Source organism: Carlito syrichta, unplaced genomic scaffold (genome assembly GCF_000164805.1).
Source record: "Carlito syrichta isolate Samal-C Ts95f unplaced genomic scaffold, Tarsius_syrichta-2.0.1 Scaffold305684, whole genome shotgun sequence".
In the NCBI taxonomy this organism is placed as follows: domain Eukaryota; kingdom Metazoa; phylum Chordata; class Mammalia; order Primates; family Tarsiidae; genus Carlito; species Carlito syrichta.
Window position 1 is genome coordinate 686,108 of NW_007249780.1, and position 12,670 is coordinate 698,777.

General features: G+C 44.6%; 1 protein-coding gene across 2 annotated transcripts in view; it reads right to left on the reverse strand.

Moving 5' to 3' along the window:
- LIMA1 (LIM domain and actin binding 1) overlaps positions 1 to 12,670 on the reverse strand; it is a 113,614-nt gene that overhangs the window by 46,155 nt on the left and 54,789 nt on the right. For both annotated transcript variants that reach the window (XM_008062278.1, XM_008062277.1), the window contains exon 3: positions 9,380 to 9,425. In XM_008062278.1, the coding sequence (XP_008060469.1) occupies positions 9,380 to 9,425 (46 nt within the window). The remainder of the gene's footprint in view (positions 1 to 9,379; positions 9,426 to 12,670) is intronic.

Consider the following 12,670-nt stretch of genomic DNA (forward strand, 5'->3'; position numbering starts at 1 on the left):
GACAGAGTGAGACTCCAACTCAAAAAAAAAAAAACAAAAACAAAAAACAAAACTTGCTGGGTATGGTCATGCACCCCGGTAGTTCCAGCTACTTGGAAGGCTGAGGTGGAAGGACCACCTGAACCCAGCAGGTGGAGGCTGCGGTGGCCGTGAGCATGGTACTGCACTCCAGCCTGGGCGACAGAGTGAGACTCCAACTCAAAAAAATAAAAAAAAATAAAAACGGAAGGATGTTTGAGAGGATACAGCAGGAAAGTTGGAATTGTGGACTACCTGGAAGTTTAGCTCCAAGAAAGGGAATGAACAAATTTGTTCCCCAATGTTTCTCTAAATTGCTTTCCATAGTAAAATGTAGGTACTCTTCAGCCTGGTCGGTTACTTCATAAATTTATGTGAAAATTTCCCCGTTCTTCAAAAGGAGACAATTTAGACTTTTACAAGTCAAGGGGATCTTAAAAGCAATGCTCTGTCACAAGAGGAAAAACTGGTGAAATGTAAACAAAGTCCACAGTTAATAGCGTTGTACCAATGCTAATTTCTTAGTTTTGAGAAATGTACCAGAGTTATGAAAGATGTTAACATTAGGGGAAACTACATGAGAACTTGAATAACTCTACTATGAAAAAATTAGCCAGGACATGCTTTTGTTAAGCCTTGGTCCAGTCACGTGGCTGGGCCATGTTTTCCTAAGCTTTGGCCTCCTCCTCTACATTGGAGAGGTGAATCTCCTCTCTCTCTCATTTACTTTTTAAAATAAACTCTATTTTCCAATCTAAAAAAATGTTGTCATAAGAAGTTTGTTACAAGAAGTTTGTCACAACAAAACAGTAATCCTCCCTCTAGCTTTGCTGTCTCCTCTGTTTCACAGTTAAGTCCTGAAAGCACAGGCTGTGGTTGCTATTTCCACTTTATCACCTTTCCATTCACTTTTTTTTTTTTTTTTTTGAGTCAGGGTCTTGCTCTGTTGCCCAGGCTAAAGTGCAGTGGTAGCACTACTGCAGACTTAACCTCCTGGGCTCAGGTAATCCTTCTGCCTCAGCCTCCCAAGTAGTGAGGACTACAGGCATGCATCACCATACCTGGTTAATTTTTTTCTTTTTTCTTTTTTGGTTTGGAATCTCACTCTGTCACAAAGGCTGAAGTGCAGTGGCACACTCACGGCCACTGCAGCCTTGACCTGCTAGGTTCAGGTGATCCTTCCACCTTAGCCTTCCAAGTAACTGGAACTATAGGTGCATGTAACCATGCCCAGCTAACTTTTTGATTTATTGTAGAGATGAGGTCTCACCAAGTTGCCCAGGCATGCCTGGCTAATTTTTCTTGACTCAATGTAAAGGTGAGGTCTTGCCAAATTGACCGGGCTGGTCTCAAACCCATGGGCTCAGGCAATCCTCTCACCTCGACCTCCCAAAGTGCTGGGATTGTAGGCGTGAGCCACTGCGCCTGGCCTAATTTTTTGAATTTTGTAGAGAAGAGGTCTTGCTATGCTGTTCAGGCTGGTCTTGAACTACAGAGCTCAAACAATACTTCTGCCTTGGCCTCTCAAAGTGCTGGGATTATAGGCATGAGCCACAGTGCTTGGCCCATTCACTCTTTAATTCTTGGTCCATTCACCCAAACACCTCTGAAGTAGTGCCAACCAAGATAGCCAATTACCTCTTTAAATTTTTCACTATATTATCTCTTTTTTTTTTGAGTTGGAGTCTTACTCTGTTGCCCAGACTGGAGTGTAGTGGCACACTCCCGGCCACCACAGTCTCAATCTGCTGGGCTCTGATGATCCTTCCATCTCAACTTCCAAGTAGCTGGAACTATACCCCCGGCTAATTTTTGATTTATTGTAGAAATGAGGTCTCAACAAGTTGCATGGCTGGTCTCAAACCCACGGGCTCAGGCAATCCACTTGCCTTGGCCTCCCAAAGTGCTGGGATTACAGGCTGAGCCGCCGAGCCTGGCCTATGATCTCATTTTTAATTTATCATTTTTCTCAATTACAAAAGTAGCAACCTATAGGGGGAAAAACTCAGAATCAATATAGAAATGTATACATGACAAATAGATGCTGCAATTTTCCCTACGTATTAACAGGTATATACTGGGTTTTTTTCTCCCCATTTTTAATGAATTCTATGTGTTTTTGTTTTGTTTTGTTTTTACAAAATCATACTGTATTTACTGTTTCTGCATTTTGCCTTACTCAGTGTGCTTCTGGTATCTTTTCATGTCCATACATAATTTTTTTTTTTTTTTTTTGTAGAGATGAAGTCTTTCTAAATTGCCCAGGTTGGTGTTGAATCCCTGGATTCAGGCAGTCCTCTTGCCTCCACCTCCCAAAGCACTGGGATTATAGGTGTGAGCCACCGTGCCTGGCTTCATATATAAACTACCATATAGCATATTACACTGTACAAATGTACCATAATTTACCATTCCCCCACTGACGCATATCTGCATTGTTCAAAATCCTTTGCCAACTGGTTAGATTACAATTTTTTTTTTTTTTTGGCCAGGGTCTCACTCTGTAGTGAGTGCCAGTGGCACGATAACAGTTTACCACAGCCACAAACTCCTGGGCTTGAGCAATCCTTCCACCTCAGCCTCCCTGAGTAACTGGAACTACAGGCATGAGCCACCACACTTGGTTAAGTTTTTGTTTGTTTGTTTGTAGAAGAGGCAGTTTCACTATGTTGCCTAAGCTGGTCTTGAACCCCTGGGCTCAAGAAATCCTCCTGCCTTGACCTACCAAAGTGCTGGGAGTATAAGCATAAGCTACTGTACCTAGTCTAGACTACAGTTTAATATCTCACTGTTACTTTAATTTACATTTCTTTATCAGTGAGGTTAAGGATTTTTATCATAATAACTTCTTCTTCTTTAACTATTCACTTCCACTCACCTCAACTGCCATTGCAATGGATATTTCTGCCTTATTTGATCTCACTATAGTATTTGACATTACTGACTACTTCCCCTTTTAAAAATTCCTTCTGGCTGGGCTGGGTGGCTCAGCCTGTAATCTCAGCACTTTGGGAGGCCGAGGTGAGTGGATCGCTTGAGCCCGTGGTTCGAGACCAGCCTAGGCAACTTGGTAAGACCTCATCTCTACCATAAATAAAAATTAGACAGGGGTGGTAGCGCACACCTGTAGTTCCAGCTACTTGGAAGGCTGAGGCGGAAGGATCATCAGAGCCCAGCAGGTTGACACTGGAGTGGCCGTGAGAGTGGCACGGCACTCCAGCCGGGGCAACAGAGTGAGACTGCCAACTCAAAAAAAAAAGGCTGGGCATGTCTATAGAGGCCGAGGTGAGAGGATTGCCTGAGCCTGTGGTTTCGAGACCAGCCTGGTCAACTTGGATACACCTAATCTCTACAATAAGTAAAAAAATTAGCCAGGCATGGTGGCGTGTGCCTGTAATTCCAGCTACTCAGAAGGCTGAGGTGGAAGGATCGTCTGAGCCCAGCACGTCAAGGCTGCAGTGGCCAGGAGTGTGCCACTGCCCTCCAGCCTGGATGACAGGGTAAGACTCCAACTAAAAAAAAAAAAAAGTTTCTTCCTTCCTTGTTTCCTGTGACACTCCTTTTACTTAGATTTCTTCCCACCTCTCTGGCTACTCTCATTTGTTGTTGTTGTTTTTAACTGGTTTCTTCTCCTCTGTCCCTTTCTTACATGGTGGGGTCTCTCGAGGTTTTGTCTCAGGCCCTCACCTTTGCTCATTTTACAGTCTCTGTATATGATATCATCCATCCCCTGGCTTCACCTCCAAGTAGATAACAGCATCAACAGCTATATAGATAGATCTATACTGTGCATCTATCTAGACAGCTATATAACCTATAATCTAGTCAGAAATCTCGACTTACCTACCTATTCTACCTGGAACTCCTCTAGGCATCTTAAACTCATCCTTGCCCAAGACTGAAGTCTTCTCTAGTCTCTCTTCACCCTCACTCTCCAACCTCTTTTTTTTCCTGACTTCTCCATCTTGGTGAATGTGACAATTGTCTTTTTCTTTTTTGAGAAAGCAGGATTTATTGAGAGGACAGAAAAGCTCCCACAGTAGGAGGGGACCCAAGGAGGCTGCCCTACAATTGTCTTCTTATCCACCAAGTATGCCTGTTCTCTTATGCCATCATGTCGTGCATGTGTTGGTTCCTCTGTCCAGGATATAATGCCTCTGCCACTCCCTTAACTAATTCCTCTTGGTCCTTTAGGGTTAAGTCAGGTACTGCTTCTTCTGAGAATTCCACTTATGGGTCCCTCCTAAAATCTCCACCAGCACCCTGAGTATTTATTTGATATGTTACTTATCACACTTGGGTTGTTAAGTTCCATTTTCCAAACTCTAAACAGTACCTTGGCAGCGGGAAGTACATCTTATTCCTCTTGTATCTTCAGCACCTGGAACATAAGAGATGCTCCAGATATATTTGTCTATACTAGTGATGTTGATTTCTCTCATTCCACTGTCTTTTTTTTTTGGAGTTGGAGTCTCACTGTCACCCATGCTGGGTGTCATGCTCACAGCCACAGCAGTGACACGCTCACAGCCACAGCAGCCTCAACCTTCTGGGCCTCAGCCTTCCAAGTAGCTGGAACTACAGGCATGTGTCAGCACACCCAGCAAATTTTTTTATTTATTGTAGAGACAGGGTCTCGCTATGTTGACCAGGCTGGTCTCAAACCCATGGGCTCTGGCAATCCACTCACCTCCACCTCCCAAAGTGCTGGGATTATAGGTGTGAACTGCTGCACCAGCCCTTTTTTTTTGAGTCGAGATCTCACTCTGTCACCCAGGCTGGAATGCAGTGGCATGATCATGATAATCATGGTTTACAGCAGCCTTAACCTCCTGGGTTCAGGTGATCCTTCCACTTCAGCATTCCCAAGTAGCTGAGACTACAGGCACACATCACCACACATGGCTAATTTTTAAAATCTTTTAGAGAGATGAGGTTTCACTATGTTGCCTAGGCTGATCTCAAACTCCTGGGCTCAAGCAATCTGCCCGCCTCGGTCATCCAAAGGTTGGGATTACAGACGTGAACTACTGTGCCTGTCCTCTCACCCCACTGTCTTGACCCTAGTCCTGTCAGGCCTTTTTCCTACCATTCCCAAACAGTACAGGTGACCACTGACCTTCATGTTGCCAAATCCAATTGTCAATTCTCAGCTTATCTCTGTGTGTGACTGTGAACCCTCCTTTTAGAAATGCTTTCTTGACTTGGTTTCTGGCACCCTATTCTCTAGTTTCTTTTCTTCTTTTTTGAGTCAGGAGTCTCACTCAGTTGCCTAGGCTGAAGCACAGTGGTACAGTCATAGCTTACTTGCAGCCTCAAACTCCTGGGCTCAAGCAATCCTCCCGAGTAGCTAGGACTACAGGCACATGCTACCATACCTGGCTAATTTGATTTATTTTCTTGTAGTGACAAGGTCTTGCTATGTTGCCCAGGCTGGTCTCAAACTCCTGGGCTCAAGCAATCCTCCCACCTCAGCCTCCCAAAGTGCTGGGACTACAGGCCTGAACCACCATGCCCAGACCCTCTCTTGTTTCTTTTTTTTTTTTTTTTTTTTTGAGTTGGAGTCTCACTCTGTTGCCCAGACTAGAGTGCAGTGGCATGCTCCCAGCTTCTGCAGCCTTGACCTGCTGGGCTCCAGCAATCCTCCCACCTCAGCCTTCCAAGGAGCTGAAACTACAGGCGTGTGCTACCATGCCCAGCTTATTTTTTATTTATTGTAGAGATGAGGTCTTGCCGAGTTGCCCAGGTGGGTCTCAAACCCGCAGGCCCAGGCAATCCACTCGCCTCAGCCTCCCAAAGTGCTGGGATTACAGGTTTGAACCACTGTGCCTGGCTGGATTTTTTTTTTTTTTTTAATTTTAAAGACATGAGGTACAAGTCAGGAATGAGTACATAAGTGGTCTAGGTACAGGTGAAGTTTGGGCCTTGCACTGTTCCTCACTTCGCCTGGATTAGGATCAGATACCATTATTGATTTTACGTGGCCCCCTCACCCTAGCAGTATCCCACTAATGCCAATTCTTTTCTTATAGTATTATGATAGGTGTTCCGGGTTCACTTATGAGTGAGAACATGTGGCACTCAGTTCTTTGTTTCTGTGATAGATCACTGAGTATGAAAGACTCCAAATCCTTCTAAGTTGCTACAAAGTCCATAGTTTCTTCCTTCTTTATGGCTACATAATATTCTATTGTGTCTATGTACATATATGTACATTTTTTAAAATCCAGTTCAATTTCAATGGGCAGCATGGTTGGTTCCATACTTTTGCTATTGTGAATAGTGCCGCAATAAACATGCGTGCACAGGTATCTTCTCTGTAGAATGATTTTTTGGTTTTTTTTGAGTTGGAGTCTCACTTTGTCGCCCAGACTTGAGTGCAGTGGCCTCTCCCGGCCACCGCAGCCTCGATCTGCTGGGCTCTGGCGATCCTTCCGCCTCAGCCTTCCAAGTAGTTGGAACTACAGGCGCGCACTACCAAGCCCGGCTCATTTTGATTTATTTTTTATTTATTTATTTATTTTTGAGTTGGAGTCTCATTCTGTCACCCAGACAGGAGTGCAGTGGCCGCTTCCGGCCACCGCAGCCTCGACCTACTGGCTCCAGCGATCCTTCCACCTCAGCCTTCCAAGTAGCTGGAACTACAGGCGCACATTACCACACCCGGCTAATTTTTGATTTGTTGTAGAGATGAGGTCTCACCAAGTTGCCCAGGCGGGTCTTGAACCTGCGGGCTCAGGCAATCCACTCACCTCAGCCTCCCATAGCATGGGATTACAGGCTGAGCCACCGAGCCCAGCTTGTAGAATGATTTTGAGTTTTTCCGGGTATATTCCCAGAAGGGGGATTGCTGGGTCCTATGGAAGATCAATTTCTGGTTCTTTTAGGAATCGCTGGACTGTTTCCCATAGAGGTTGAACTAGTTTGCACTCCCACCAACAGTGTAGAAGCATTCCCTTTTCTCCGCATCCTCGCCAGCACCTGTTATTTTCCGTTTTATTAATGATGGCCATTCTTACTGGAGGTAGGTGGTGTCTCTTTCAAGTCCAGACCTCTTTACAGTATCAAAGTTCCTACTTGACACTTCCACTTGGATGGTTTTTTCTTTTTCCCCAAAGGAGGTGATCCAGTTGGATGTTTTAATAAAACACTCACATTTTACATGTCCAAAAACTGAGCTTCTACTATCTATCTTTCTCCAAACCAGCTTTTACTATAGTCTTCCCCATCTTAATTCATGGCATTTTAATTTAATAGTGCTAGGGCCAAAAACATCGTTGCCATTCTTGAGTCTTCTCTTTCTCTCCACCTTCAGTGTAAATCCTGGCCATGTCTCATCACCTATACCATTATTACCCCAGTTCAAGCCATTATTATATCTTGCCTAAATCATTACAATTGTCGTTTAATTGGTTTCCATGCTTCTGACGTTGTTCCTCTATATTCTCTTCCTCTCCTTTTTATTTTATTTTTATTTATTTATTTATTTTTATTGTAGAAACGAGGTCTTGCCAAGTTGTCCGGGCTGGTCTCGAACCCACGGGCTCAGGCAATTCACTCGCCTCAGCCTCCCAAAGTGCTAGAATTACAGACTGAGCCACTGAGCCCGGCCTTTTCCTCTCCTTTTTAAAGTTTAAGTTATTCCACATTATTTCTTTGTACATTAACCCTCTTCAGACCGCACATGTTAGTGAGCACCTGCAATCCCGGTGTTTGGGGAGGCTTAGGTGGCAGGACTGCTTGAGCCCAGGAGCTTGAGACCAGTCCGGGTAACATAGTGAGATCCCGTCTCTACCAAAAAATTTTTTTGAGTTGGAGTCTTACTCTGTCACCCAGGCTGGAGTGCAGTGGCACACTCACAGCCACTTCAGCATCAACCTGCTGGGCTCCGGCAATCCTTCCACCTCAGTCTTCTAAGTAGCTGGAACTACAGGCACGCGCTACCATGCCCAGCTAATTTTTTATTTTATTGTAGAGATGAGGTCTCGCCAAGTTGTCTGGGCTGGTCTCGAACCCACAGGCTCAGGCAATTCACTTGCCTCGGTCTCCCAAAGTGCTGGGATTATAGGCTGAGCCACTGAGCCCGGCCCAAAAAAATATTGTAAAGAAAAAAAAAAAAAACCCTTTCCAAAGACCTCCTCGCATTCAGAATTAAAGCCTGATCCCTCACAATGACACTATGTGACCTTTCTCTTCCTATTACTCAAACACACTGACTGCTCTTGCCTCTGGGCATTTGTACATGCAGTTCTTCTTGCTGGAATCTTTCTTCTCCCTGGCTCATGTCCTCAGAGCTCTGCACAAATGTCTCCTCAGAGGCTTTCCTTGACCACTTACACTCTAACCTTCTTGCCTGCTTCATGCAGTTTCACAGCATAAATCATTACCTGACACCATTTCTTTATTATCTGTTTCTCCCACTAGAATGTAAACTCCATGAGGGCAGAAATGTCATCTGCATTCTCAGTGCCTAAAACAGTGCTTGGCATGTAGTATGTGCTCTGTGAAAACTTGCTAAATGAATGAGTGAAAGGAAAGATGGAGTAAGGGGGAAACCTAGGCAAGAAAAAGAAGATGGAAGAAAAAACCCAGCAGTTGAATGCAGTAATGGTAACTTTTTCTTATAATGTACCGGAGGAGATCCATTTTCAAATTACAGGAAAATTAAGCCCAGGACCTGGTCAGCAGTACCCCTTAGAGAGAACAAATTGACAGGGGCACGTAATGTACTTATTTAAACAGCTAGGGACTGAAAACTGCCAGGAGGATGTTTTTGTAATGCCAGCCAAATTAAAGAATTCTTGCCCAAACAGACAAGTATTTTTTTCTCATAATATTAAATCAAGTAAGATTTCAAAAGACATGTATTATCCAGCCCAGCTGAAAGTTAGAAAGCAGGGAGGGCAGTGAATGAGTCTGAGCAAAGCACTTACTCTGGAGGTTTTTGTCTTTGATGGACACTGCAGCTAGGAAGCTTGCTAACAGTTACTGCCATTTAAATGCATAACTATCGAAATACGAATTGTTTGATTTGGAAAAAAGGATGACAGCCTAGGAAACCCCTGGGTTCTCACTTGAGTAAAAGTAGGAAGCCATTTTACTAACCTCAGGCACTTGGCCTTCTGTTTCTCACTCAACAAAGGAAGGAAGACGTGGCTCAAAAGGAGAACCTCAGTGAAAAAATAAGACTCCCTGCAATGGAGCCAAGTTCTCCTGAGCAAATGGCTCATAGATCAGACCAGCTGGCACAAATGTCCACTCAGCTGACACGGAACCCAAGCCCCACAGAAGCTGCAGGTGGCTTGGCCACACAGGCTCTGCTCATGAAGTGCCACGTGCCCCGGGGCTTCTGAATACTTACGTTTCTCCTTTTGTCCATGTTTGTTTCTTCAGCTGCTTTCTGGTACCTTCAGAGAAGGGGGGAGAAAAGAATGTCCTCAAATTAAACTTTTATTTTTATTCTTTCCATCTTTAAGAAAACCACTTCTGCCAGCAGTTGTCTTTAATCAACTCTTTCGGAAGAAGCAGAGAATCAGGGCAGCCCTCACTTCCTGTGGCTGTTCTAGTCATCTGCTCTACTGGCAAGATCCAAGCAGATGAGGTCAAATGCTAGGAAACTGGATGGAGCAGAACGTCTGGGGTTTAAGTCCCAGCTTTGTCATTCATTAACTATGATCTCTGGCAAGTAACTTAATCTTCCTAAGTCTCAGTTTCTTTATGCAGAAAATGGCTTTACAATGTACTATCAAGTGTTTTTAAATGCTTTGAAATTAGTCAAATCTGTATAGCAATGCATTAATTAGGTTTTTTGTTTTTGTTTTTTAGTCGGAATCTCATTCTGTCGCCCAGGCTAGAGTGCTGTGGTACAATCATGGCCACTGCAGCCTCAACCTGCTGGGCTCAGTCAATCCTTCTGCTTCCGCCATCCAAGGAGCTGGAACTGCAAGTGTGTGCCACCATGTCTGGCTAATTTTTTTGTATTATTTATTGTAGAGACAAGGTCTTGCCAAGTTGCCCGGGCTGGTCTTGAATCCTTGGGCTCAGGCAATCAGTTTACCTCCGCCCCCCAAAGTGTTGGGATTACAGGCGTGAGCCACCATACCTGGCATCAATGCATTATTTCTAAGACGCACATTTCCCTTTCCACATTTATGCCTCTGAAACTTTATAACTGTTGTCAAATGGTCAAGAGGTCGTCATAATAACCGTACATTTTGAATGAATTTAGTCTAAGTTATTGATACTGTTGCTTTAGCTCAGTTAAATGTGTTTGATGGTACTACTTCCTTTTTTTTTTTTTTTGAGTGGGAGTCTCACTCTGTCACCCAGGCTGGAGTGCAGTAACACGCTTACGGCCACCGCCAGCCTCAACCTGCTGGGCTCAGGCGGTCCTTCCACCTCAGCCTTCCAGGTAGCTGGAACTACATACAGGCATGTGCCACCACGCCCAGCTAACTTTTTATTTATTTATTGTAGAGACGAGGTCTTGCCATGTTGCGCAGGCTGGTCTTGAACCCGTGGGCTCAGGCAATCCTTTCGCCTCCACCTCTAAAAGTGCTGGGGTTACAGGCATGAACCACTGCAGCCGGTTTCTTTCTTTTCTTTTTTTTTTTTTTAAGAGGCAGGATCTCACTGGGCTGGGGTGCAGTGGTGTGATCATAGTTTACTGCAGCCTCAAATTCTTGGGCTCTGGTGATCTTCCTGTCTCAGCCTCTTGAGTAGCTGAGCCTACAGACACACCACCACGCCCAGTTAATTTTTTTCATTTTTTGTAGAGATAGTATCTTATTGTACTGCCCAGGCTAGTCTCAAACTCCTGGCCTCAAGCAATCCTCCTGCCTTGACCTCCCAAAGTGCTAGGATTACAGGGGTGAGTCACCTTGTCTAGACAGGTACTATATGTTTAAATGTCACTTAAAATATCTTTTAAAAGATTATACAGCTGGGTTTGGTGGCTCAGCCTATAATCCCAGTACTTTGAGAGCCCGAAGCAAGAGGATTGCCTGAACCCGCGGGTTCAAGACCCACCTGGGCAACTTGGTGAGACCTTGTTTCTACAATAAATCAAAAATTAGCCTGACATGGTAGCGCACGCCTATAATTCCAGCTACTTGGAAGGCTGAGGTGGAAGGATCGCCAGAGCCCAGTAGGTTGAGGCAGCAGTGGCTGGGAGTGTGTTACTGCACTCCAGTCTGGGCCACAGAGTGAGACTCCAACTCAAAAAATATATATATATTACACTATGATTTGGCACTTAAGGAAAAAAAATTTTTTTTTTTTGAGTCAGAGTCTCATTCTGTCGTCCAGGTTAGAGTGCAGTGGCACATTCACGGCCACCACAGCCTCGACCTGCTGAGTTCAGGCGATCCTTTTGCCTCAGCCTTTCGAGTAGCTGGAACTACAGGCACGTGCCACTACGCCCAGTCAATTTTTAAATTTATTGTAGAGATGAGGTTCTCACCAAGTTGCCAAGGCTGGTCTCAAACCCATGAGCTAAGAAAATCCTCTCACCTTGGCCTCCCAAAGTACTGGGAGCTACTGTACATGGCCTAAAATTATTTTACTTTTTTATGTATGTCCAAGAGTAATATGTAAGAAGAGTTTGTTATAAGCAAACATTGGTCAGTGTAATTAGCAGCATTTTCTCGTGGAGATGCATAAAGCAGTAGCACAGTCTATAGCTGATGATAACTTAGATTTGATTAAAAAGCATATATAAACTGGTGAGGTGGCTCACGCCTGTAATCCCAGCACTTTGGGAGGCAGTGGCGAGAGGACTGCCTGAGCCCAGCAGTTCAAGACCCGCCTGGGCAAGTTGGTGAGACTTCATCTCTACAATAAATCAAAAATTAGCCAGGTGTGGTGGTGTGTGTCTGTGGTTCCAGCTAATTGGAAGGCTGAGGAGGAAGGGTCACCTGAGCCCAGCAGGTTGAGGCTGCAGTGGCCATGAGCATGCCACTGCACTCCAGCCTGGTGACAGAGTGAGATTCCTACTTAAAAAAATAAAAAGCATATATAATTTTATATTTTTAATTTTATTATTAGACTTAGCATTTTATTTTATCATTTTTATTACCTGGATCAGAAGATCCATGAGTAACAAAGTTATTTTCTGGGAGAATCCAAAATTCTCCATTTAAAGAGTAAGTAGGCCTGGCAGGTCCAAGCAGCAACAAATCTCCAGGCCACCCAGAACAACCTTAACCTGGCTTTCTCCAGGCCTCAGAGGCAAGCATCAAAGGCAGCATCATCACATGGAGAATCCCTATCATGTGCCTCTCCTTGGGCCTGCATGCCCAGACCCCAAATGACACCACCCCTAGAAAAGGGCACTGTTCAAAGGGCACTTGTTCTCTGTCTTAAGGTAGAACTTCAGAATTCACAAGGCATTTGGGAAAGGAGGTAGGAGAAGGAGAAAAAAAGCAGAATGGAGGCCGGGCTCGATGGCTAAGTCTGTAATCCCAGCACTTTGGGAGTTTTTTGAGTTGGAGTCTCACTCTGTCGCCCAGACTGGAGTGCAGTGGCTGCTCTTGGCCACCGCAGCCTCACCTGCTGGGCTCCGGTGATCCTTCCGCCTCAGCCTTCTAAGTAGCTGGAACTACAGGAATGTGTTACCACGCCCGGCTAATTTTTTGATTTATTGTAGAGATGA